At 45.3% G+C, this 24,828-nt stretch overlaps 1 protein-coding gene across 5 annotated transcripts in view; it reads left to right on the top strand.

Moving 5' to 3' along the window:
• The window catches only part of hps5 (HPS5 biogenesis of lysosomal organelles complex 2 subunit 2), a 36,165-nt gene extending 13,544 nt beyond the window's left edge, over nucleotides 1-22,621 (top strand). For 4 of the 5 annotated variants that reach the window (XM_071405226.1, XM_071405223.1, XM_071405224.1 and 1 more), the window contains 12 exons: nucleotides 2,470-2,628; nucleotides 2,903-3,071; nucleotides 4,370-4,487; nucleotides 10,223-10,378; nucleotides 10,721-10,789; nucleotides 11,744-12,348; nucleotides 12,422-12,542; nucleotides 16,285-16,434; nucleotides 16,946-17,179; nucleotides 19,542-19,648; nucleotides 19,824-20,526; nucleotides 21,846-22,621. In XM_071405226.1, the coding sequence (XP_071261327.1) occupies nucleotides 2,470-2,628; nucleotides 2,903-3,071; nucleotides 4,370-4,487; nucleotides 10,223-10,378; nucleotides 10,721-10,789; nucleotides 11,744-12,348; nucleotides 12,422-12,542; nucleotides 16,285-16,434; nucleotides 16,946-17,179; nucleotides 19,542-19,648; nucleotides 19,824-20,526; nucleotides 21,846-21,906 (2,652 nt within the window). In that variant the 3' untranslated portion in view covers nucleotides 21,907-22,621. The remainder of the gene's footprint in view (nucleotides 1-2,469; nucleotides 2,629-2,902; nucleotides 3,072-4,369; nucleotides 4,488-10,222; nucleotides 10,379-10,720; nucleotides 10,790-11,743; nucleotides 12,349-12,421; nucleotides 12,543-16,284; nucleotides 16,435-16,945; nucleotides 17,180-19,541; nucleotides 19,649-19,823; nucleotides 20,527-21,845) is intronic. The other variant, XM_071405227.1, reaches the window with a different exon arrangement.
• Nucleotides 22,622-24,828: the final 2,207 nt, after the last annotated feature.

Here is a 24,828-nt window from a genome sequence, read left to right as displayed (position 1 = left end):
CATGCAGGAGGAAACGGCCTCTCTCAGAGCCGGCCCGCCCATTAGGCATAATTAAGCCTTGATCTACCACATTCATAGACTCTAACTGCTTTAGTACCTATTGACGATAGTATCTTCCTTACAGAGGGCTTTTTGTTAAGAGCCCAGACGCGCGGTCTGAAACGTTAACACGCATCGCTTGCGGTACCGTTTTGGAAACATGGTGACTATATCTTTCATATCAGCCAGGAAATAATTAAAAAAAAAAAAAAAAATGGTTAAATTGGTACACATCTTAGGGTTAGTGTTTCCCCACACGGCCATATCTTCATGTTAAAGCGTTTACTGACAGACGGAAGACAAACGAGACCACCTGGGATAAATATCTAATCTAACCTGCTCTGAACACCTGTGTGTGAATTTAACTCAGGAAGTGTAGTTTAGTAGGATGGAGGCTCCATAGCTGTATGGATCTGTAACTGCTGTAGGGAGAAGGCAGAATGGCTGAGAGCTGCAGGGAGAAGGCAGAATGGCTGAGAGCTGCAGGGAGAAGGCAGAATGGCTGAGAGCTGCAGGGAGAAGGCAGAATGGCTGAGAGCTGCAGGGAGAAGGCAGAATGGCTGAGAGCTGCAGAGAGAAGGCAGAATGGCTGAGAGCTGCAGGGAGAAGGCAGAATGGCTGAGAGCTGCAGGGAGAAGGCAGAATGGCTGAGAGCTGCAGGGAGAAGGCAGAATGGCTGAGAGCTGCAGGGAGAAGGCAGAATGGCTGAGAGCTGCAGGGAGAAGGCAGAATGGCTGAGAGATGTAGGGAGAAGGCAGAATGGCTGAGAGCTGCAGGGAGAAGGCAGAATGGCTGAGAGCTGCAGGGAGAAGGCAGAATGGCTGAGAGATGTAGGGAGAAGGCAGAATGGCTGAGAGATGTAGGGAGAAGGCAGAATGGCTGAGAGCTGCAGGGAGAAGGCAGAATGGCATTAGCCCATGCCAATGGAGACAGCTAGTTCCACATACATGTCAGTACACACAACCAGTAGGTCACATGTCAATTCATACACACAACCAGTAGGGCACATGTCAGTACCTACACACAACCAGTAGGGCACATGTCAGTACCTACACACAACCAGTAGGTCACATGTCAGTACCTACACACAACCAGTAGGTCACATGTCAGTACCTACACACAACCAGTAGGTCACATGTCAGTACCTACACACAACCAGTAGGTCACATGTCAGTACCTACACACAACCAGTAGGTCACATGTCAGTACCTACACACAACCAGTAGGTCACATGTCAGTACCTACACACAACCAGTAGGTCACATGTCAGTACCTACACACAACCAGTAGGTCACATGTCAGTACCTACACACAACCAGTAGGTCACATGTCAGTACCTACACACAACCAGTAGGTCACATGTCGGTACCTACACACAACCAGTAGGTCACATGTCAGTACCTACACACAACCAGTAGGTCACATGTCGGTACCTACACACAACCAGTAGGTCACATGTCGGTACCTACACACAACCAGTAGGTCACATGTCGGTACCTACACACAACCAGTAGGTCACATGTCGGTACCTACACACAACCAGTAGGTCACATGTCGGTACCTACACACAACCAGTAGGTCACATGTCGGTACCTACACACAACCAGTAGGTCACATGTCGGTACCTACACACAACCAGTAGGTCACATGTCGGTACCTACACACAACCAGTAGGTCACATGTCGGTACCTACACACAACCAGTAGGTCACATGGGGGAGAGGCGTTGTGCTGTGAGGTGTTGATTTATCTGTTTTTTAAAACCATGTTTGCTGTTCACTTGCGCTATATGAGATGTAAGGGAGTTCCATGCACTCATGGCTCTGTATAATACTGTACGTTTCCTTGAATTTGTTCTGGACCTGGGGACTGTGAAAAGACCCCTGGTGGCATGTCTAGTGGGGTAAGTGTGTGTGTCAGTACTGCGTGTAAGTTGACTATGCAAACAATTTGGAATTTCCAACACATTAATGTTTCTTATAAAAACAAGAAGTGATGCAGTCAGTCTTTCCTCAACTCTTAGCCAAGAGAGACTGACATGCATAGTATTAATATCAGCCCTCTGATTACAATGAAGAGCAAGACGTGCCGCTGTGTTCTGGGCCAGCTGCAGCTTAACTAGGTCTTTCCTTGTAGCACTCGACCACACGACTGGACAATAATCAAGATAAAACCAGAGGCTGCAGGACTTGCTTTGTGTGGTGTCAAAAAAGCAGAGCATCTCTTTATTATGGCCAGACCTCTCCCCATCTTTACAACCATTGTATCTATATGTTTTGACCATGACAGTTTACAATCTAAGGTAACACCAAGTAATTTAGTTTCCTCAACTTGTTCAACAGCCACACCATTCATTACCAGCTTCAGCTGAGGTCTAGAACTTAAGGAATGATTTGTATATCCTCCGTGCTCATCTGTTTACCGTTCCCAGGCCAGGAAGTCGATTCCCATCGACCGACTGGATCACCTGAGGTCACAGCTCAGTGTGACCACTCACCTGGATCTGATTGGCCAGCTGGAGGAAGTAGTCGCCAAGCTGGAGCCTCTCGACTCCGCCTCCAGCAGTCGCAGGAGCAGCATCTCCTCTCATGTGAGTCTGTCCGGAGGTGCTGTTTGTCCCTATCAGGACACAGTAGTTCTCAACTATTAAAGGTAGTTGAAGAGATTTTATATATATTGGTGTCTCAGGATTTACAATATGTTCAGTGTAACTTAATTTGTATAGTGTCTTCATAAAGACACTTTTATAACCCATACACAACACATACATACATAACAAGCAGTGCGGGACGTAAGCCTTTATGTCCTTCTTATGAATGTGTTATGAAGTCTTTGTTGGTACCCTCAATCTATTCTTTATTCAGGAGAGCTTCAACGTCCTGGACTGTGGCATCTACCGTGTCATCAGCCGGCGAGGCAGCCAATCAGACGAGGAGACCAGCTCCCTGGTCAGCCAATCGATGCTTGAGGAGGAGCGGCTGAAGGAGTTTAGCTTCGTTCAGGAGGAGGAGCAGCAGCAGGGGGCGGAGCATGGTAAGAGACAGGTGATAGGTTCCGTTTAATAACCCACCAATACCAGCCCTGAGGAAGTTCTCTAAACAAAATGGGGGAGGGAAATAACAATGTTTTGTAGCATTTACGGTGGCGCGATTTAATTTTGTACGGGTAAGTCAAATGTGAATGAAACTACTGTATAATAAACCCTTAATAGCATTACGGAGCAGACCCTTTTTTTTCAATGTCAGACTAAAATAACATACCCAAATCTAACTGCCGGTAGCTCAGACAACTGAAGCAAAGATATGCGTATTATTGATACTATTTGAAAGGAAAACACTTTGAAGTTTGTGGAAATGTGTAATTAATGTAGGAGAATATAACACAATAGATCTGGTAAAAGATAATACAAGCGCCTCCAACAACACATAAAACATCATATAATTCTGCCCCCCCAAAATTATGACAAATGCTTTTAACTAGTGGGATAATGGGCTTTTTTAGGTGAGTGGTGCTGATGCTGCCCTGTGGTAAGCAGTGCCCACTTCGTCAAAGGCAGGGGCGTTAAATATGTTGCTTGTCCATTCCCAGCATGCCTCTCTCCAGGGTGCTGTTGGAGAGGCTCAATGTAGCAGATATAAGCTAATGGTAGAAATAATATAACACATTAGATCTGGTAAAATATAATACAAACAAAAAAACATGCGTTTTATTTTTCATTTTTTGCGTCGTCTTTGAAATGCAGGTGAAAGGCAAGACAGGGATGTGGGATTCTAGGTGTAATTTAGACGCTGTCCACAAGATGGCAGCTGTGTGTGTGCAAAGTTTCAGACTGATCCATTGAAGAATTACATCACTACACAATATTTTGTCAGCCAGGTGTACGTCACGAGTCTGCCCAAATGTCCCGAATTGGTCAATTGATACATTTTCAAGTACCATAACTACAGAGAACATACAAAAATGCTATGGTAATAAAAAAAATATATAAGTTTACACACTCCCAGGAATGTCGTACATGATAGATAATTAGCTTCCCTACAGAAAATACACTAACCTTTACACATCTAGATGGCCGGGCGGGTGTGGAGCCAGAGACAGCAGGGGGGTCAAACTGTAGAACCCAGTTCCTACATTTGAATATAAAAATGGATTTTATCAAATAAAACTACGCTACATTTTATCTCAGGATGACAAATCAGAGCAAGATTAGTGGTTTTGTGCACTTTTTTTACAGCATCGGCTGCTTGCATTCTCTCCTCTCATCCTCCCTCTCCTCTCATCCTCCCTCTCCTCTCATCCTCCATCTCTCCCTCCATCCCTTCTTCCTCCAGATCCCCAGAGCGGTGGTGGTTTGGAGGTTACTGAACCCAGCGCTAACCACCAGTTCCACCTCCCCCTGTCATTCCGCCCCAAACACTCCCGCATCGCCCTGCAGGCCGTCAGAGACAGGTGATACATCCATCTACAGAGCCTAAAGAAGCCTCTGTGACGTGATACTGAAATATATCTTTTTTTAGTCCAATGCTATGGTATATTCATTTAGCTTAGCCTTTATTTAACCAGGATGAAAATCCTTAGAGGTTAAAAACCTATTTTCTGAGGCCCGAGGTCGACTTATGAATCATCAACTGATAGCCTACACGTTCTTGATAGGAGACATGCATCATTCTTTGTGTAGAAATCTTGCGGTGGCTAGTAATGAACATAATCAATATAGATATCTCTAGTTAGTCCTTTGTGAAAATAAGTCCTTTACTAACAGGTTGTAAGTAGACTGAAAGAGAAGTGAAAGTCGTAATTTTAAATTAACTTTGCTTCAAGGTGAAACCAAAGGAAATGCAGCTGTTCTCTCTGATAGGTGGAAAAGGGAAGTAACCCTGACAACCACATTTAAATAACCGTTTTTATTCAAGACTTACATTCACTGCCTTTCGTCTACAGATACATTCGGTACGTTTCACTTCACTTACGATTTCAATTCAGATTCCACATTATCACGCTGTTTGTATTGTTTTTGACAGAGGTGGTGTTGACCGTTCCTCTGGTCTTAGTGTCTGTAGTTACATGTGACTGAGGTGGTGTTGACCGTTCCTCTGGTCTTAGTGTCTGTAGTTACATGTGACTGAGGTGGTGTTGACCGTTCCTCTGGTCTTAGTGTCTGTAGTTACATGTGACTGAGGTGGTGTTGACAGTTCCTCTGGTCTTAGTGTCTGTAGTTACATGTGTCTGAGGTGGTGTTGACAGTTCCTCTGGTCTTAGTGTCTGTAGTTACATGTGACTGAGGTGGTGTTGACCGTTCCTCTGGTCTTAGTGTCTGTAGTTACATGTGACTGAGGTGGTGTTGACAGTTCCTCTGGTCTTAGTGTCTGTAGTTACATGTGACTGAGGTGGTGTTGACAGTTCCTCTGGTCTTAGTGTCTGTAGTTACATGTGTCTGAGGTGGTGTTGACAGTTCATCTGGTCTTAGTGTCTGTAGTTACATGTGACTGAGGTGGTGTTGACCGTTCCTCTGGTCTTAGTGTCTGTAGTTACATGTGACTGAGGTGGTGTTGACCGTTCCTCTGGTCTTAGTGTCTGTAGTTACATGTGACTGAGGTGGTGTTGACCGTTCCTCTGGTCTTAGTGTCTGTAGTTACATGTGACTGAGGTGGTGTTGACCGTTCCTCTGGTCTTAGTGTCTGTAGTTACATGTGACTGAGGTGGTGTTGACCGTTCCTCTGGTCTTAGTGTCTGTAGTTACATGTGACTGAGGTGGTGTTGACAGTTCCTCTGGTCTTAGTGTCTGTAGTTACATGTGACTGAGGTGGTGTTGACCATTCCTCTGGTCTTAGTGTCTGTAGTTACATGTGACTGAGGTGGTGTTGACCGTTCCTCTGGTCTTAGTGTCTGTAGTTACATGTGACTGAGGTGGTGTTGACAGTTCCTCTGGTCTTAGTGTCTGTAGTTACATGTGACTGAGGTGGTGTTGAACGTTCCTCTGGTCTTAGTGTCTGTAGTTACATGTGACTGAGGTGGTGTTGACAGTTCCTCTGGTCTTAGTGTCTGTAGTTACATGTGACTGAGGTGGTGTAGACCGTTCCTCTGGTCTTAGTGTCTGTAGTTACATGTGACTGCGGTGGTGTAGACCGTTCCTCTGGTCTTAGTGTCTGTAGTTACATGTGACTGAGGTGGTGTTGACCGTTCCTCTGGTCTTAGTGTCTGTAGTTACATGTGACTGCGGTGGTGTAGACCGTTCCTCTGGTCTTAGTGTCTGTAGTTACATGTGACTGAGGTGGTGTAGACCGTTCCTCTGGTCTTAGTGTCTGTAGTTACATGTGACTGAGGTGGTGTTGACCGTTCCTCTGGTCTTAGTGTCTGTAGTTACATGTGACTGAGGTGGTGTTGACCGTTCCTCTGGTCTTAGTGTCTGTAGTTACATGTGACTGAGGTGGTGTTGACAGTTCCTCTGGTCTTAGTGTCTGTAGTTACATGTGTCTGAGGTGGTGTTGACCGTTCCTCTGGTCTTAGTGTCTGTAGTTACATGTGACTGAGGTGGTGTTGACAGTTCCTCTGGTCTTAGTGTCTGTAGTTACATGTGTCTGAGGTGGTGTTGACCGTTCCTCTGGTCTTAGTGTCTGTAGTTACATGTGACTGAGGTGGTGTTGACCGTTCCTCTGGTCTTAGTGTCTGTAATTACATGTGACTGAGGTGGTGTTGACCGTTCCTCTGGTCTTAGTGTCTGTAGTTACATGTGACTGAGGTGGTGTTGACAGTTCCTCTGGTCTTAGTGTCTGTAGTTACATGTGACTGAGGTGGTGTTGACAGTTCCTCTGGTCTTAGTGTCTGTAGTTACATGTGACTGAGGTGGTGTTGACAGTTCCTCTGGTCTTAGTGTCTGTAGTTACATGTGACTGAGGTGGTGTTGACAGTTCCTCTGGTCTTAGTGTCTGTAGTTACATGTGACTGAGGTGGTGTTGACAGTTCCTCTGGTCTTAGTGTCTGTAGTTACATGTGACTGAGGTGGTGTTGACCGTTCCTCTGGTCTTAGTGTCTGTAGTTACATGTGACTGAGGTGGTGTTGACAGTTCCTCTGGTCTTAGTGTCTGTAGTTACATGTGACTGAGGTGGTGTTGACCGTTCCTCTGGTCTTAGTGTCTGTAGTTACATGTGACTGAGGTGGTGTTGACCGTTCCTCTGGTCTTGGTGTCTGTAGTTACATGTGACTGAGGTGGTGTTGACCGTTCCTCTGGTCTTGCTGTCTGTAGTTACATGTGACTGAGGTGGTGTTGACAGTTCCTCTGGTCTTAGTGTCTGTAGTTACATGTGACTGAGGTGGTGTTGACCGTTCCTCTGGTCTTGGTGTCTGTAGTTACATGTGACTGAGGTGGTGTTGACAGTTCCTCTGGTCTTAGTGTCTGTAGTTACATGTGACTGAGGTGGTGTTGACCGTTCCTCTGGTCTTGGTGTCTGTAGTTACATGTGACTGAGGTGGTGTTGACCGTTCCTCTGGTCTTGGTGTCTGTAGTTACATGTGACTGAGGTGGTGTTGACAGTTCCTCTGGTCTTAGTGTCTGTAGTTACATGTGACTGAGGTGGTGTTGACCGTTCCTCTGGTCTTGGTGTCTGTAGTTACATGTGACTGAGGTGGTGTTGACAGTTCCTCTGGTCTTAGTGTCTGTAGTTACATGTGACTGAGGTGGTGTTGACCGTTCCTCTGGTCTTGTTGTCTGTAGTTACATGTGACTGAGGTGGTGTTGACTGTTCCTCTGGTCTTAGTGTCTGTAGTTACATGTGACTGTGTCACTGACTGTACCAGGGTTTATTTTTCTAAAGTGTTGCCATGTCTTGGTGGTCAGGTAACGTCAAGATGTTTTTATTTTTTAAATTTAACTAGGCAAGTCAGTTAAGAACAAATTCTTATTTACAATGACGGCCTACCAAAAGGCAAAAGGCCTCCTACGGGGGGACGAGGGCTGTGATTAAAAATAAAAAATATAGGACACACATCACGACAAGAGAGACACCACAACACTACATAGAGAGAGACCTAAGATAACAACATAGCAAGGCAGCAACACATGACAACAACATGGTAGAAACACAACATGGCAGCAGCACAACATGGTAGCAACACCACATGACAACAACATGGTAGCAACACCACATGACAACAACATGGTAGCAACACCACATGACAACAACATGGTAGCAACACCACATGACAACAACATGGTAGCAACACCACATGACAACACAACATGGTAGCAACAACACATGACAACAACATGGTAGCAACACAACATGGCAGCAGCACAACACGGTGGAACCACAAAACATGGTACCTACATTATTGGGCACAGACAACAGCTCAAAGGGCAAGAAGGTAGAGACACTTTAAACTGTCGTATGATTTCGTCTGTTTATTCATTACTTACAGTCTACAGATGTGTCCTGTAGGAAAGATAAAGATGTATATATACACTGCTCAAAAAAATAAAGGGAACACTTAAACAACACAATGTAACTCCAAGTCAATCACATTTCTGTGAAATCAAACTGTCCACTTAGGAAGCAACACTGATTGACAATAAATTTCACATGCTGTTGTGCAAATGGAATAGACAAAAGGTGGAAATTATAGGCAATTAGCAAGACACCCCCAAAAAAGGAGTGATTCTGCAGGTGGTGACCACAGACCACTTCTCAGTTCCTATGCTTCCTGGCTGATGTTTTGGTCACTTTTGAATGCTGGCGGTGCTCTCACTCTAGTGGTAGCATGAGACGGAGTCTACAACCCACACAAGTGGCTCAGGTAGTGCAGTTCATCCATGATGGCACATCAATGCGAGCTGTGGCAAAAAGGTTTGCTGTGTCTGTCAGCGTAGTGTCCAGAGCATGGAGGCGCTACCAGGAGACAGGCCAGTACATCAGGAGACGTGGAGGAGGCCGTAGGAGGGCAACAACCCAGCAGCAGGACTGCTACCTCCGCCTTTGTGCAAGGAGGTGCACTGCCAGCGCCCTGCAAAATGACCTCCAGCAGGCCACAAATGTGCATGTGTCTGCTCAAACGGTCAGAAACAGACTCCATGAGGGTGGTATGAGGGCCCGACGTCCACAGGTGGGGGTTGTGCTTACAGCCCAACACCGTGCAGGACGTTTGGCATTTGCCAGAGAACACCAAGATTGGCAAATTCGCCACTGGCGCCCTGTGCTCTTCACAGATGAAAGCAGGTTCACACTGAGCACATGAGCACATGTGACAGAGTCTGGAGACGCCGTGGAGAACGTTCTGCTGCCTGCAACATCCTCCAGCATGACCGGTTTGGCGATGGGTCAGTCATGGTGTGGGGTGGCATTTCTTTGTGGGGCCGCACAGCCCTCCATGTGCTCGCGAGAGGTAGCCTGACTGCCATTAGGTACCGAGATGAGATCCTCAGACCCCTTGTGAGACCATATGCTGACACATGCACATTTGTGGCCTGCTGGAGGTCATTTTGCAGGGCTCTGGCAGTGCACCTCCTTGCACAAAGGCGGAGGTAGCGGTCCTGCTGCTGGGTTGTTGCCCTCCTACGGCCTCCTCCACGTCTCCTGATGTACTAGCCTGTCTCCTGGTAGCGCCTCCATGCTCTGGACACTACGCTGACAGACACAGCAAACCTTTTTGCCACAGCTCGCATTGATGTGCCATCCTGGATGAACTGCACTACCTGAGCCACTTGTGTGGGTTGTAGACTCCGTCTCATGCTACCACTAGAGTGAGAGCACCGCCAGCATTCAAAAGTGACCAAAACATCAGCCAGGAAGCATAGGAACTGAGAAGTGGTCTGTGGTCACCACCTGCAGAATCACTCCTTTTTTGGGGGTGTCTTGCTAATTGCCTATAATTTCCACCTTTTGTCTATTCCATTTGCACAACAGCATGTGAAATTTATTGTCAATCAGTGTTGCTTCCTAAGTGGACAGTTTGATTTCACAGAAGTGTGATTGACTTGGAGTTACATTGTGTTGTTTAAGTGTTCCCTTTATTTTTTTGAGCAGTGTATTTTTTTCTTCTGAAATGTTTACTGGGTCTGTGTTATAAGTGACTCCGTAGATAAGCCACTACTTTAGACAAGAGGACAGTGGCATTTCAGAGTGGGCTGGTGTCACAGCAGAGCTTTCTACTACAGCCTGGATTCTAACTGTCCTACGTGTCTTTTCCTCAGTGTCTCCAGTTTTGTGAAGAAGACTACTGAGAAGATCAACACTCTCCAGATGAACTCTGACCTTTGGCCACGTCCCCCTGACCCGAAGGACGGGGGTCAAGGACATGTGGAGGCCGTAGCTACCACCGTACCGTTCCCAGAGGACGTTGACCACGAGTGAGTTGAGATATTGGCTTGCTTTTTTCCCTTCTTGTACTGATCTCTACTATTGGTTCTATAGTCTATATTCTATAGTCTATTGGTTCTATATTCTATAGTCTATTGGTTCTATAGTCTATTGGTTCTATAGTCTATATTCTATATTCTATAGTCTATTGGTTCTATATTCTATAGTCTATTGGTTCTATAGTCTGTATTCTATAGTCTGTCTTGGACAGCTTTAGCGATCTCCGTTCAGTAGGAAGCTGTATTAATTTTCAAAACAAAGAAATGGACCTGCTGCCAGACCAAATGATTGTCTTCCCTTCCCTATCCTCCCTTGTATTGTGTTTTACCCAGGGAGTGTCTGGACCAAGGAAATGCAGAGACTGATCTACAGGACCTGATAACAGCTACAGAGAAAGGACTGTGAGTACAGAGCAACACTACAACCCTGTTTATTATCCGTGACTGTACAGGACATGGTAACCTTCTAGGACATGGTAACCCTAGATAAATACCCCTCTAGGACATGGTAACCTTCTAGGACATGGTAACCCTAGACACATAGCCCTCTATGACATGTTAACCCTAGACTCATACCCCTCTATGACATGGTAACCCTAGACTCATACCCCTCTAGGACATGGTAACCCTAGACTCATACCCCTCTATGACATGTTAACCCTAGACTCATACCCCTCTAGGACATGGTAACCCTAGACTCATACCCCTCTAGGACATGGTAACCCTAGATACATATCCCTCTAGGACATGGTAACCCTAGACTCATACCCCTCTAGGACATGGTAACCCTAGACTCATACCCCTCTAGGACATGGTAACCCTAGATACATACCCCTCTAGGACATGGTAACCCTAGACTCATACCCCTCTAGGACATGGTAACCCTAGATACATAGCCCTCTAGGACATGGTAACCCTAGATACATACCCCTTTAGGACATGGTAACCCTAGACACATAGCCCTCTAGGACATGGTAACCCTAGATACATACCCATCTAGGACATGGTAACCCTATACCCCTCTAGGACATGGTAACCCTATAGCCCTCTAGGACATGGTAACCCTATAGCCCTCTAGGACATGGTAACCCTAGACACATAACCCTCTTGGACGGCAGGAAGCCTAGTGGTTAGAGCGTTGGACCAGTAACCGAACGGTTGCTAGATCGAATCCCCGTGTTGACAAGGTAAAAATCAAACTGTCGTTCTGCCCCTGAACAAGGCAGTTAAACCCAATGTTCCCCGGGTTGTCCGTCGTTGTAAATAAGAACTTGTTCTTAACTGACTTGCCTGAATTGCCAAATCAAAGATGTATAGCTAATCTGATTTATATGACTTTTATTGTTCCCATCTTAGCTCTCAGATCCAGGATCCCTTGGTTCTGTTGGACCCAGCCTGTCTAATAGAAACTCTACAGGAGTGGATTCCTGTGTTGGAGAGGGTTCTAGGTCCTGAGCCGGATCTAGGTCTGGGAAAGCAGAGTCCAGCTGGTGAGGGTCACCCCGGTGTGAAGGAGACGGAAGATGCTGCAAACAACTGTCCAGAGAATGTTCAGTCTGAGATCCCCTCGAGCTCTCCTGAGGAACTGACAAAGGACGGCCAGGAGGAAGGGAGGACAGGAGACGATTCCCCACAGCAAAATGGAGGACAAGAGGACCAGAGGGAGGCTCAGGACCACCACAGACCTGACAAGGCCTCCGCTGAAGAGAACCTGAGGGTGTGGTCCCCCAAACCTCTCCCCCCAGACCTCCAGGCTCACCTTACCCAGCTGGCCACTCTGTACCTGGAGCTGGACTATTTTGGGGACCCTGTTGTCCAGAAAGAGAGGGGTGTAGTAGGGGTCAATGCATTCTTGAGACGGTTCTTCTTCCTTCTGGACCAGGAGCGGGTGAGGAGGATGTGTCTACTCGGCTACGGGGACCAGCCTGAGGTCCACACCTCCTTCATGGAGGCCATGCTAGGTGTGTACCATGGACAGTTTCTATGAAACACACACACACGTTCACTATTAAAAGGGCTTTTCTCCCCTGCCAGAGCTAACCCAGTCCAGTAAGGTGGTAGAGGTGATCCAGAAAGGAGACCTGCTCAAATCTCTACGCTGTCTCAGAGAACTACAACCCTGGAGCGCTCCGATGCTCCTCGCTCACCTGCACAGGTAGATAAGCCCTCCTCCCCTCTCTCTCCTCCCTCCCATCTCTACTTTCTCCTCCCTCCCTCCTCCCCTCTCTCTCCTCCCTCCCCTCTCTACTTTCTCCTCCCTCCCTCCTCCCCTCCCCTCTCTCTCCTCCCTCCCCTCTCTACTTTCTCCTCTCTCTCCCTCCTCTCTCTTCTCCCTCCCCTCTCTACTTTATCCTCCCTCCCATCTCTACTCTCTCCCCTCTTTCCCTCTCCTCCCTCCTCCCCTCTCCCGCCTCTCTCCTCACTTCTCCCATCCCTCCTCTCTCCCAGTCAACCGCAGCTTCACCTAGCTTTAACAGTCAACCACTAGCTTTAACAGTCAACCACTAGCTTTAACAGTCAACCACTAGCTTCGACAGTCAACCACTAGCTTTAACAGTCAACCACTAGCTTTAACAGTCAACCACTAGCTTTAAGTCAACCACTAGCTTTAACAGTCAACCACTAGCTTTAACAGTCAACCACTAGCTTTAACAGTCAACCACTAGCTTTAACAGTCAACCACTAGCTTTAACAGTCAACCACTAGCTTTAACAGTCAACCACTAGCTTTGACAGTCAACCACTAGCTTTAACAGTCAACCACTAGCTTTGACAGTCAACCACTAGCTTTAACAGTCAACCACTAGCTTTGACAGTCAACCACTAGCTTTAACAGTCAACCACTAGCTTTGACAGTCAACCACTAGCTTTAACAGTCAACCACTAGCTTTGACAGTCAACCACTAGCTTTAACAGTCAACCACTAGCTTTGACAGTCAACCACTAGCTTTGACAGTCAACCACTAGCTTTAACAGTCAACCACTAGCTTTAACAGTCAACCACTAGCTTTGACAGTCAACCACTAGCTTTGACAGTCAACCACTAGCTTTAACAGTCAACCACTAGCTTTAACAGTCAACCACTAGCTTTAACAGTCAACCACTAGCTTTAACAGTCAACCACTAGCTTTAACAGTCAACCACTAGCTTTAACAGTCAACCACTAGCTTTAACAGTCAACCACTAGCTTTGACAGGCAACCACTAGCTTTGACAGTCAACCACTAGCTTCACCTCACTTGTGTCAACCACAGCTTCGCCTTTAAAAGTCAACCGCAGCTTCACCTCACTTGTGTCAACCACAGCTTCACCTTTAAAAGTCAACCGCAGCTTCAAATCACTTACCAGTCAACCGCAGCTTCAAATCACTTACCAGTCAACCGCAGCTTCAAATCACTTCACCAGTCAACCGCAGCTTCAAATCACTTACCAGTCAACCGCAGCTTCAAATCACTTCACCAGTCAACCGCAGCTTCAAATCACTTAACCAGTCAACCGCAGCTTCAAATCACTTTACCAGTCAACCGCAGCTTCAAATCACTTTACCAGTCAACCGCAGCTTCAAATCACTTTACCAGTCAACCGCAGCTTCAAATCACTTTACCAGTCAACCGCAGCTTCAAATCACTTTACCAGTCCACCACAGCTTCACCTATTTTTTAACAGTCAACCACAGCTTCAACAGTCCACCACAGCTTCACCTATTTTTAACAGTCAACCACAGCTTCACCTCACTTGACAGTCCACCACAGCTTCACCTATTTTTAACAGTCCACCACAGCTTCACCTCGCTTTGACAGTCAACCATTAGCTTTAACAGTCAACCGCAGCTTCACCTAGCTTTAGCAGTCCACCACAGCTTCACCTCGCTTTGACAGTCAACCATTAGCTTTAACAGTCAATCACAGCTTCACCTAGCTTTAACAGTCCACCACAGCTTCACCTCGCTTTGACAGTCAACCATTAGCTTTAACAGTCAATCGCAGCTTCACCTAGCTTTAACAGTCCACCACAGCTTCACCTCGCTTTGACAGTCAACCATTAGCTTTAACAGTCAACCGCAGCTTCACCTAGCTTTAGCAGTCAACCACAGCTTCACCTCACTTAATAGTCAACCACAGCTTCACCTCGCTTTGACAGTCAACCACAGCTTCACCTCACTTAATAGTCAACCACAGCTTCACCTAGCTTTATTAGTCGACCACAGCATCGCCTAGCTTCGACAGTCGACCACAGCATCGCCTAGCTTCGACAGTCGACCACAGCCTCGCTTCGACAGTTGACCACAGCCTCGCTTCGACAGTTGACCACAGCCTCGCTTCGACAGTTGACCACAGCCTCGCTTCGACAGTCGACCACAGCATCGCCTAGCTTCGACAGTCGACCACAGCCTCGCTTCGACAGTTGACCACAGCTTCGCCTCGCTTCGACAGTTGACCACAGCTTCGCCTCGCTTCGACAGTCGACCACAGCTTCGCCTCGCTTCGACAGTCGACCACAGCTTCGCCTAGCTTCGACAGTCGACCACAGCTTCGCCTAGCTTCGACAGTCGACCACAGCCTCGCTTCGACAGTCGACCACAGCTTCGCCTCGCTTCGACAGTCGACCACAGCTTCGCCTAGCTTCGACAGTCGACCACAGCCTCGCTTCGACAGTCGACCACAGCTTCGCCTCGCTTCGACAGTCGACCACAGCTTCGCCTCGCTTCGACAGTCGACCACAGCTTCGCCTCGCTTCGACAGTCGACCACAGCTTCGCCTCGCTTCGACAGTCGACCACAGCTTCGCCTCGCTTCATCTAGAAATCTGGTGACTTAACCCTCCTGTTGTGTTCGTTTCATGTAAATAATTCTGTGTTCGCTGTCCATAATGACCGCCCCATTATAGCTGATTATAAATCCATAATAATCCATATATTATTACCTAATGTTGTGTTAGATCTTTTTATCAACTTAAGTTCTTGTGAACATTACAAGTTTTGAACTTCTATTTGCTATTTATGGCCTGTAGGCCTCATTGACCTGATCTCATACAACTGTTTTTTGAGTAAAAAAAAGCACAATGTATGGATTATTTTGACTATCAAATACTCAGATGAAACATATTGTGCTATTTATCACAGACTACTTTGTGTCAAAGTTTAACAAAGACTCTCCTCACCAGTGTCATGATCAAAGATATGATCAAGAGCCTCACATACAGTATATCGTTTGGTCATTGTGCTGCCACAGAATGAACTGTGATCAAGTCCTCAAAAAAGCTTTATATACCAGAGCTGCGAGAAGAGTTCTATATATTATTGAAACAATGTTGTGATTGTTTGTGAGAATGCCAACAGGTGTGGTTCCCGTGGGGGAAAGATTCTATTGGGGAAAGGTTCCCGTGGGGGTTGCCATGGAAGCCAAGAAGGGGAGTGAGGTGTGTGTGTGTGTGTGTGTGTGTGTGTGTGTGTGTGTGTGTGTGTGTGTGTGTGTGTGTGCTCAAACACATATGCATGTGGGGATCTGGGAGAGGAAGTGTGTCCATCTGATGAATGGGCATGTGCCTGAACTCAATTTTATACACTAATTGTAGTCTCACCCATTCATTTCTAATGACCGGTCATTTTTGACCGGGAACACCACAGGTGTACAAAAGTGAAATAAAACACCCAAAATGTCATGAAAATCATCCATATTTATTTTGTTTATTCAGATGCCCTGTGTGGACAAAGTCATGAAACCTTATGACAATCAGATTAAATGAACTACATTTTTCAGAGAGAAAATGTGTAAATCGGTCCAATTCGACCGAAACACAGCAGGAGGGTTAAGTCACCTGAGCATCATAATGTCTGTCTCACTCGTCTGTAGCTCATGATAACGTTCTCTAAATCTCCTTCCTCTCCTCTTTTTGTGTAGGTTGTATGAGAAGCATGGAGAGTTAGCAGTTCGCTCCTTCATCCAGTTCTACCCTACAATCCTCCCCTCTGACATCACAGCCATGGCCAAACATAGCCACTTCCTGGCTTACCTAGACAACCTTGTCCAATCATGGGCCGAGGAACAAAGGTAGGTTTACACTAAACCATGAAGTACAATGTTTTTATAGATCTTTCTCTCCATTTTTAAAGAGTTAATGAATGTATGTCGTGGAAAATTAACCTTTGTGAACTGTTCCTAAGATCTGTGGTTCGTCATGTAAGTTGAGAGGGGTGTATCTTGGCTATAAAAGATCTTTGTATTTTTCTGTAGTCACTCTCAGTGGTTCTTTATAGATAGTGAATTGTTGAAAGTCAAAGGCTAAAGCTTAAAGCTTATTAAAGATGTAGTTTAAGTATAACTCTGACTGGTGTGTAGTTTGTAACTCTCCTCATTTGGTAATACAGGAAAATGCCACCACATGTATCACAGCCCTCAATATGAATACATCTAGGTCGTGTTCATTAGGGTACACAACGGAAAACATTTTATAACGTTTTGCAACAGAAACTACTCAAATCCAGTTTATCCCTCTGTGCTTCAGTACATTCTTCTATTTGGTACCTAATGAACACCATGCTGTTCTGTTTCTCTCCCTTAGACTGTCGTTCCTTGGGTCCCTCCTCCAACCAGAGACTCTGCGACAGGATTGGCTGGAGCTGGCCCTTACCCACGATGCACCTCAAAAGAGCGACACACTGACCACAGACGGACAACCGAGATGGCACTCCCATTTCTTCAGCTGGGGTTATGGTCGTCTCCTGTCCCTCCTGATCCGCCTTCCAGCTGACCTGGCCTCCAAACAGAAGATGTCTGAGACATGCAGGAGCCACGGGTAAAGACCATTTTTTATATATATATATATATATATATATATATATATATATATATATATATATATATATACAACGTTAGGTATTTTTAAACGTTAATAATTGATCAATTTGAAGACGGGATGATATGTGTTCAATACAAAAAGAAAACAAACTGACGCAACTTTTTTCGTAACGTGCCTCTCAAAAGATTTACTTCATGTGACCCTCATTTACGATAGCCCTATTTCTTCATTACACAAAGGAATAACCTCAACCGATTTCCAAGGACTGGTGACATCCAGTGGAAGCGGTAGGAACTGCAAGCAAGTCCCTTAGAAATCTGGTGTCTCTAAGAAAACTCATTGAAAAGACAGTGACATCAAAAAAAAATTTTTTTTATTTGTCCTCAGGGTTTTGCCTGCTACATAAGTTCTGTTATTCTCACAGACATGATTCAAACAGTTTTAGAAACTAGTGTTTTAGAAACTACTCTAAACAGAGTGTTTTCTATCCAAATCTACTAATAATATGCATATCTTATATTCTGGGGATGAGTAGCAGGCAGTTGAATTTTGGCATGCTATTTATCCGAAAGTGAAAATGCTGCCCCCTACCCACAAGAAGTTAAGATATGAAAGTCAGTCAATCTGGAAAATTTTAAGAACTTTTAAAGTTTCACCAAGCGCTATGATGAAAATGGCACTCATGAGGACGGCCACAGGAAAGGATGACCCAGAGTTACCGCTGCTGCAGAGGTATTTCATTAGATTTACAGCGGGTAAATTGCAACCCAAATAAATGCTTCACAGAGTTCAAGTAACAGACACATCTCAACATCAACTGTTCAGAGTAGACTGTGTGAATCAGGCCTTCATGGACGAATTTCTGCAAAGAAACCACTTCTAAAGGACACCAATAAGAATATGGGTCTCGCTTGGGCCAAGATTCATGAGAAATGGACATTAGACCGGTAGAAATCTGTCCTTTGGTCTGATGAGCCCAAATTGGAGATTTTTGGTTCCAACCGCCGTGTATTTGTGAGACGCAGAATAGGTGAACGGATGATCTCTCCATGTATGGTTCCCACCGTGAAGCATGGAGGAGGAAGTGTGATGATGTGGGGGTGCTTTGCTGGTGATTTATTTAGAATTATCGGCTCTTAACCAACCGTGCTATTTTGTTTGTTTTTTCACATTGTTCGTAACTCGTTTTGCACATAATGTTGCTGCTACCGTCTCTTATGACCGAAAATAGTTTCTGGACATCAGAACTGGGATTATTCACCTCAAATTGGACAAGGAGTTCTTCTTCAATGAGTCGGACGCTTCGTCTTTGGGATCTGAACACCTCAAACTTAGATTTGTCTGTCCATAACACTTTTTTCCAATCTTCCTCTGTCCAATGTCTGTGTTCTTTTGCCTATCTTAATCTTTTATTTTTATTGGCCAGTCTGAGAGATGGCTTTTTCTTTGCTACTCTGCCTAGAAGGCCAGCATCCCGGAGTTGCCTCTTCACTGTTGACATTGAGGCTGGTGTTTTGCGGGTACTATTTAATGAAGCTGCCAGTTGAGGACTTGTGAGGCGTTTGTTTCTCAAACAAGACACTCTAATGTACTTGTCCTCTTGCTCAGTTGTGCACCGGGGCCTCCCACTCTTTCTATTCTGGTTAGAGCCAGTTTGCGCTGTTCTGTGAAGGGAGTAGTACACAGCGTTGTATGAGATCTTTAGTTTCTTGGCAATTTCTCGCATGGAATAGCCTTCATTTCTCAGAACAAGAATTGACTGATGAGTTTCAGAATAAAGGTATTTGTTTCTGGCCATTTTGAGCCTGTAATTGAACCCACAAATGCTGATGCTCCAGATACTCAACTAGTCTAAAGAAGGACAGTTTTATTGCTTCTTTAATCAGAACAACAGTTGTCAGCTGTGCTAACATAATTGCAAAATAGTTTTCTAATGATCAATTAGCCTTTTAAAATGATAAACTTGGATTAGCTAACACAACGTGCCATTGGAACACAGGAGTGATGGTTGCTGATAATGGGCCTCTGTACACCTATGTAGATATTCCATAAAAAAATCAGCAGTTTCCAGCTACAATAGTCATTTACAACATTAACAATGTCTACACTGTATTTCTGATCAATTTGATGATATTTCAATGGACAAAAAAGCTGCTTTTCTGTCAAGGACATTTCGAAGTGACCCCAAACTTTTGCACGTGTGTATGTGTGTGTGATTTATACTGATCATGGGTGAAGAGACATTACTTGATTTCTGCCAGAAGGGGGCGATATCATGCCACCATTTAATGCAGGCTAATGTTTTTCCATGTGTAGCTGTGTTGTTAGGACTGTTATAATGACTGTGTTCTCTGTGCAGGTACTGGACTGGCTATGTGTACCTGTGCTGTGAGCTCCAGCGTCGTACAGAGGCTTTCTCTACCATCTGTAGACTGGATGACATGAGTCTGCTGGAGGAACCCAGTGGTAATGACTCTCATAGTAATCATTTGAATTAAGAAGGGATTAGCCTCTCAATGTACTACTACTACGGTTTAGTAAATATTTGGTCTACATGATCACAACCCTGAATGCTCTTATTTCTCTCTCTCTCTATATATATATGTGTCTTTAATTAACTCTCTCCTGGTGTGATTCTCAGGCATGGTGCCTCAGACCATGGATGAGTGGAAGATGCTTCTCCAGCTGTCTCAGCAGTGTAGTAACAGCAGACCGACTGACCATATCCCAACCCCGGCTCTCACCCCCTCCCCGGCTCCTACACCCTCCCCGGCTTCTACCCCCTCCCTGGCTCCTACCCCCTCCCTGGCTCCTACCCCCTCCCCGGCTCCTACCCCCTCCCCGGCTCCTACCCCCTCCCCGGCTCTCACCCCCTCCTCGGCTCCTACCCCCTCCTCGGCTCCCACCCCCTCCTCGGCTCCCACCCCCTCCTCGGCTCCCACCCCCTCCCCGGCTCCCACCCCCTCCCCGGCTCCTACCCCCTCCCCGGCTCCTACCCCCTCCCCGGCTCCCACCCCCTCCTCGGCTCCCACCCCCTCCTCGGCTCCCACCCCCTCCTCGGCTCCCACCCCCTCCCTGGCTCCTACCCCCTCCATGGCTCCTACCCTCTCCCTGGCCCTAGCCTCCAACGGGACCAGCCCCAGCCTGACCAACGGTGGCTCTGCAGCTGACCATATCCAGACAGAGGTGACTCCAGAGAACCTGGTCTTGCGTCTGGCCCGGGCTGTGGGCCCCGACCGGGCCCTTGGGGCCCTACAGGAGGTGGGGATGCAGTCGGACATGGAGCTGGGGCCACACTCCACCCTGGTCTGTGAGCTGCTCCGTGTGGCTGAGAAGAGACAGAGGTGGGTGATGGTTGATACCAGGGACTATGATACCCGGGACTGTGATACCAGATAGCAGGGACTATGATACCAGGGACTATGATACCAAGGACTATGATACCAGGGACTATGATACCAGATGCCAGGGACTATACCAGGGACTGTGATACCAGGGACTATGCTACCAGATACCAGGGGCTGGGATACCAGATGCCAGGGACTATACCAGGGACTGTGATAACAGATACCAGGAACGGTGATACCAGGGAATATGATACCAGGGACTATGATACCAGATACTGTGATACCAGGGACGATGATACCAGATACCAGGGACTATGATACCAGATACCAGGGACTATGATACCAGATACCAGGGACTGTGATACCAGGGACTATGATACCAGATACCAGGGACTATGATACCAGGGACTATGATACCAGATACCAGGGACTGTGATACCAGATACCAGGGACTATGATACCAGATACCAGGGACTATGATACCAGATACCAGGGACGATGATACCAGGGACTATGATACCAGATACCAGGGACTGTGATACCAGGGACTATGATACCAGATACCAGGGACTATGATACCAGGAACGATGATAACAGATACCAGGAACGGTGATACCAGGGAATATGATACCAGATACCAGGGACTGTGATACCAGATACCAGGGACTATGATACCAGATACTGTGATACCAGGGACTATGATACCAGATACCAGGGACTATGATACCAGATACCAGGGACTGTGATACCAGGGACTATGATACCAGATACCAGGGACTATGATACCAGATACCAGGGACTGTGATACCAGATACCAGGGACTGTGATATCAGGGACTGTGATACCAGGGATGATGATAACAGATACCAGGGACTATGATACCATATATCAGGGACTGGGATATCAGGGACTATGATACCATATATCAGGGACTATGATACAAGATACCAGGGACTGTGCTACCAGGGACTGTGCTACCAGGGACTGTGATACCAGGGACTATGATACAAGATACCAGGGACGATGATACCAGGGACTGTGATACCATATACCAGGGACGATGATACATGATACCAGGGACGATGATACCAGGGACTATGATCAGCTAGTTAAAAAAACAATGTCATTGATTGATATCATTACAATCATCCCCTAGACAACACAAGGTTATACAAATAGGGCCGTAGACAACACAAGGTTATACAAATAGGGCCGTAGACAACACAAGGTTATACAAATAGGGCCGTAGACAACACAAGGTTATACAAAAACCACACATGATACTAATGTTCCTGTCTTTCTCCTGTCTACCCCAGGGCTCTGATCCAGACCATGCTGGAGCGCTGTGATCGCTTCCTCTGGTCCCAGCATGCTTAGCGAGACAACACCAACCAACGCGCCAAGCGGGTCCTCAACCAACGCCATTCAGAACAACTATTACGGACAACTGCTATGGGGAGCAATGTTGGGGTCAATTCCATTTCCAATTCAGGCAGTTAAACGGAAATTTAAATTCCAGTTATCCACATTCAAAAAGCAATTTAATTGACTGAATTGAAATGCAATTGACCCCTGATCTGATCCAGAGCCGATCTGATCCGAAACAAGTTAAATTACCCTTAATGTGACCACAATGCTTACTAACTACTTTTTAAACTGGGCTATAATCATTTATGTTGTACCGTTCATGACTACTTTTTAAACTGGGCCATAATAATTTATGTTACACCATTCTAGAATGCGACTCTGGTTGACCTGGTACAGTAAAGACAGACGACTGTATTTAAGTTGTTATATTTTATAGTTGCCAAAAACCCTGCCTTACCGAAGAAATATGGGATTAATCTTATGAATTATCTGAAAGTATTGTTTTTGAATTGTAAGGTCCTCGGATGCTTTTTCAATCCTGATGATGGTATATCTGACTTTTGTTATTAACGACGATTTCCCCCTTGGGTCAAACTACTGCGAAATGGTTATAAAGCACCTGAAATGAATTGTTTTGAAGACAATTGTGAAAATATAATTTTATTGAAATGCTCTAATCTATTAATATAATATTTAATGTGAATAATAAAATATATGATGATGATCTGATCCCACTGACTGTTATTATTACAAATCAAACTTTATTTAAAGAATGCTTAAAAATGGGAGAAAGGCTTACTACCTCCCAGGATAAATGGATGTTTTCATGTTGCCGTGTGTGGAAGAAGTGAACGACACATGCCAGAGTGTGTCTCTTGTGCAAGCGGGTGAAGTTGTTGTGTTGGTAGTACTGTCATTAGAGATAGTATTAATAACACTGGAATGAAATGAGCCTTTGTTTTCTCGTGAAACGGTGCGTGATATATACACACCTGGAACATCAAAGAGATAACAACTAGGAGGAACGAGGGAGAGAGAAAGTACAGAAACGTTGTTGTATCTTGAAGTCCTTATAAAAGAGACTAAAAATTTACATTAAAAAAAATAATCTCAAAAATAAAACATTACATTTTCAATTGAACAAATTTGATTGACCTCAAAAAATGAGCTCGATCTTCCAAAAACAGTCCTCATGTTATCTCTCCTTCTCCTCCGGTCCTTCGCATAATCCTCTCCACTCACTCATCTCCTATCTCCTCCGGTCCTTTCTTGCCCACCTGGTCGTGTCATTGGAAGCCGCTGGCTTAGTGACAATCAGATTCAAAGGTTTCGACATTTGGGCAGAGCCACTGAAGACACTGACACCCAGTGTTTAGAACAGACAGATAGACGGGCGAACAGATAGACGGGACTTTTTTTTATTGAAAACTGTGGAATAATATGGACGATGTCACCGTTACATTCCATGCTGTTTATCCTGATCGGAATTACAGCTGCCTTTTTTTTGTTGAAAGAGTCAAATCAGCACCTAGCATTGTTGCTTTCTGATTCTTTGCGGTGGGATTCATAGCTATTACATGTAGATGAATAAGAAATCTACTGGTCCGTTGAGTTGAGTCGTTCTCTAAGACACGTGTCCTTCATACCACATTAATGAATTAATGAATCTAGGGGGGGGGGGGGGGGGAGATTTGTATAGCCTCTAATGAACACGTGTCTCTGGAGTTGTGCCTTCCTCATCTGACAGATCTGTAGGCTTCTGTTTAATCTAGAGATTATCATCCAAATACTGGTGCTTGAGGAAACGTTTTAAGAGGATGGTTTTAAATACAGGCATCTTTAACATAATGCTCCCTAATGTCGGTGTTCTTCATGACATAAAGAAACTCCATTCTATGGATTGTAAATGCTTTTTTTTTTTTTTTTTTTTTTACATACTGTAGATGAATTCTAGCTATTGACTCAATAGACAAAATGGTTGAATGCTGAGAAGATTCTATCCGCTCTCGGATTGCAATAAGAGTTCAAATGGTTCTGGTCAACAAGACTCGACAGAGAGTCCTTTGATGTTGAAGGGTTGTCACCAGACACACTGATAAGTGGATTCTGGACATTCCTAGTGACCACACACACACACACACACACACACACACACACACACACACACACACACACACACACACACACACACACACACACACACACACACACACACACACACACACACACACACACACACACACAAAACCTGTTGACTGTGCTGCCAGAGTATAAAAAGAGTCAACTTCACCTGCTTTTAAGGAAGACATGCCACACACACACACCTGTTGATTAAAACTCAAGATGCTTAGCAGCGCCCTTTAAGGTACATATTATTAATTCGGCCCTCATAAACATGTATTTAGGTTATTAAGTCTGTATGGTACTAAATGACACAGCCGTTTCAAACACCAGCACCTTCAAATGAACACTGGTTGATGCCTAATTCTGACCTGCTTCTTTTGGAGACCTGCTTCACTAACAGATAGATGGACATGCCACCCATGGTAAGGATTCCTCTTTTTTATATGACGTCACCTTCTACCTTATTTACCTTCTTTCCATTCCAATGTTATAAGGCAATATAAATGGATGTGACAGTAGACTACCTCTATGTTGAAAGACAAACAATTTAGTGTACATTTTGTTTACTTTCTGCTCACTTTATTGCATTAGTGAGCCCTCAAATGATACTTTAGCCTAATTTGCTACATTGGGCATCTGCCTTTTTTGCTATTATTTTCCATTGGACAAAAGATGTAACCCACAAATGTTGGCTTAGGTTTTTTTTGCCAAACTAACAATGTCTTACTGTATTTAAATTAATTGATTTCAACTTACTTATGTTTTAATTCAATTAATTCAATTAAGGCAGTAGACTACCTCTATGTT

Source organism: Salvelinus alpinus, chromosome 6 (assembly GCF_045679555.1).
Source record: "Salvelinus alpinus chromosome 6, SLU_Salpinus.1, whole genome shotgun sequence".
Lineage (NCBI taxonomy): Eukaryota > Metazoa > Chordata > Actinopteri > Salmoniformes > Salmonidae > Salvelinus > Salvelinus alpinus.
The sequence above is the reverse complement of the archived record's forward strand: the minus strand, read 5'-3'. Positions and strand labels throughout refer to the sequence as shown.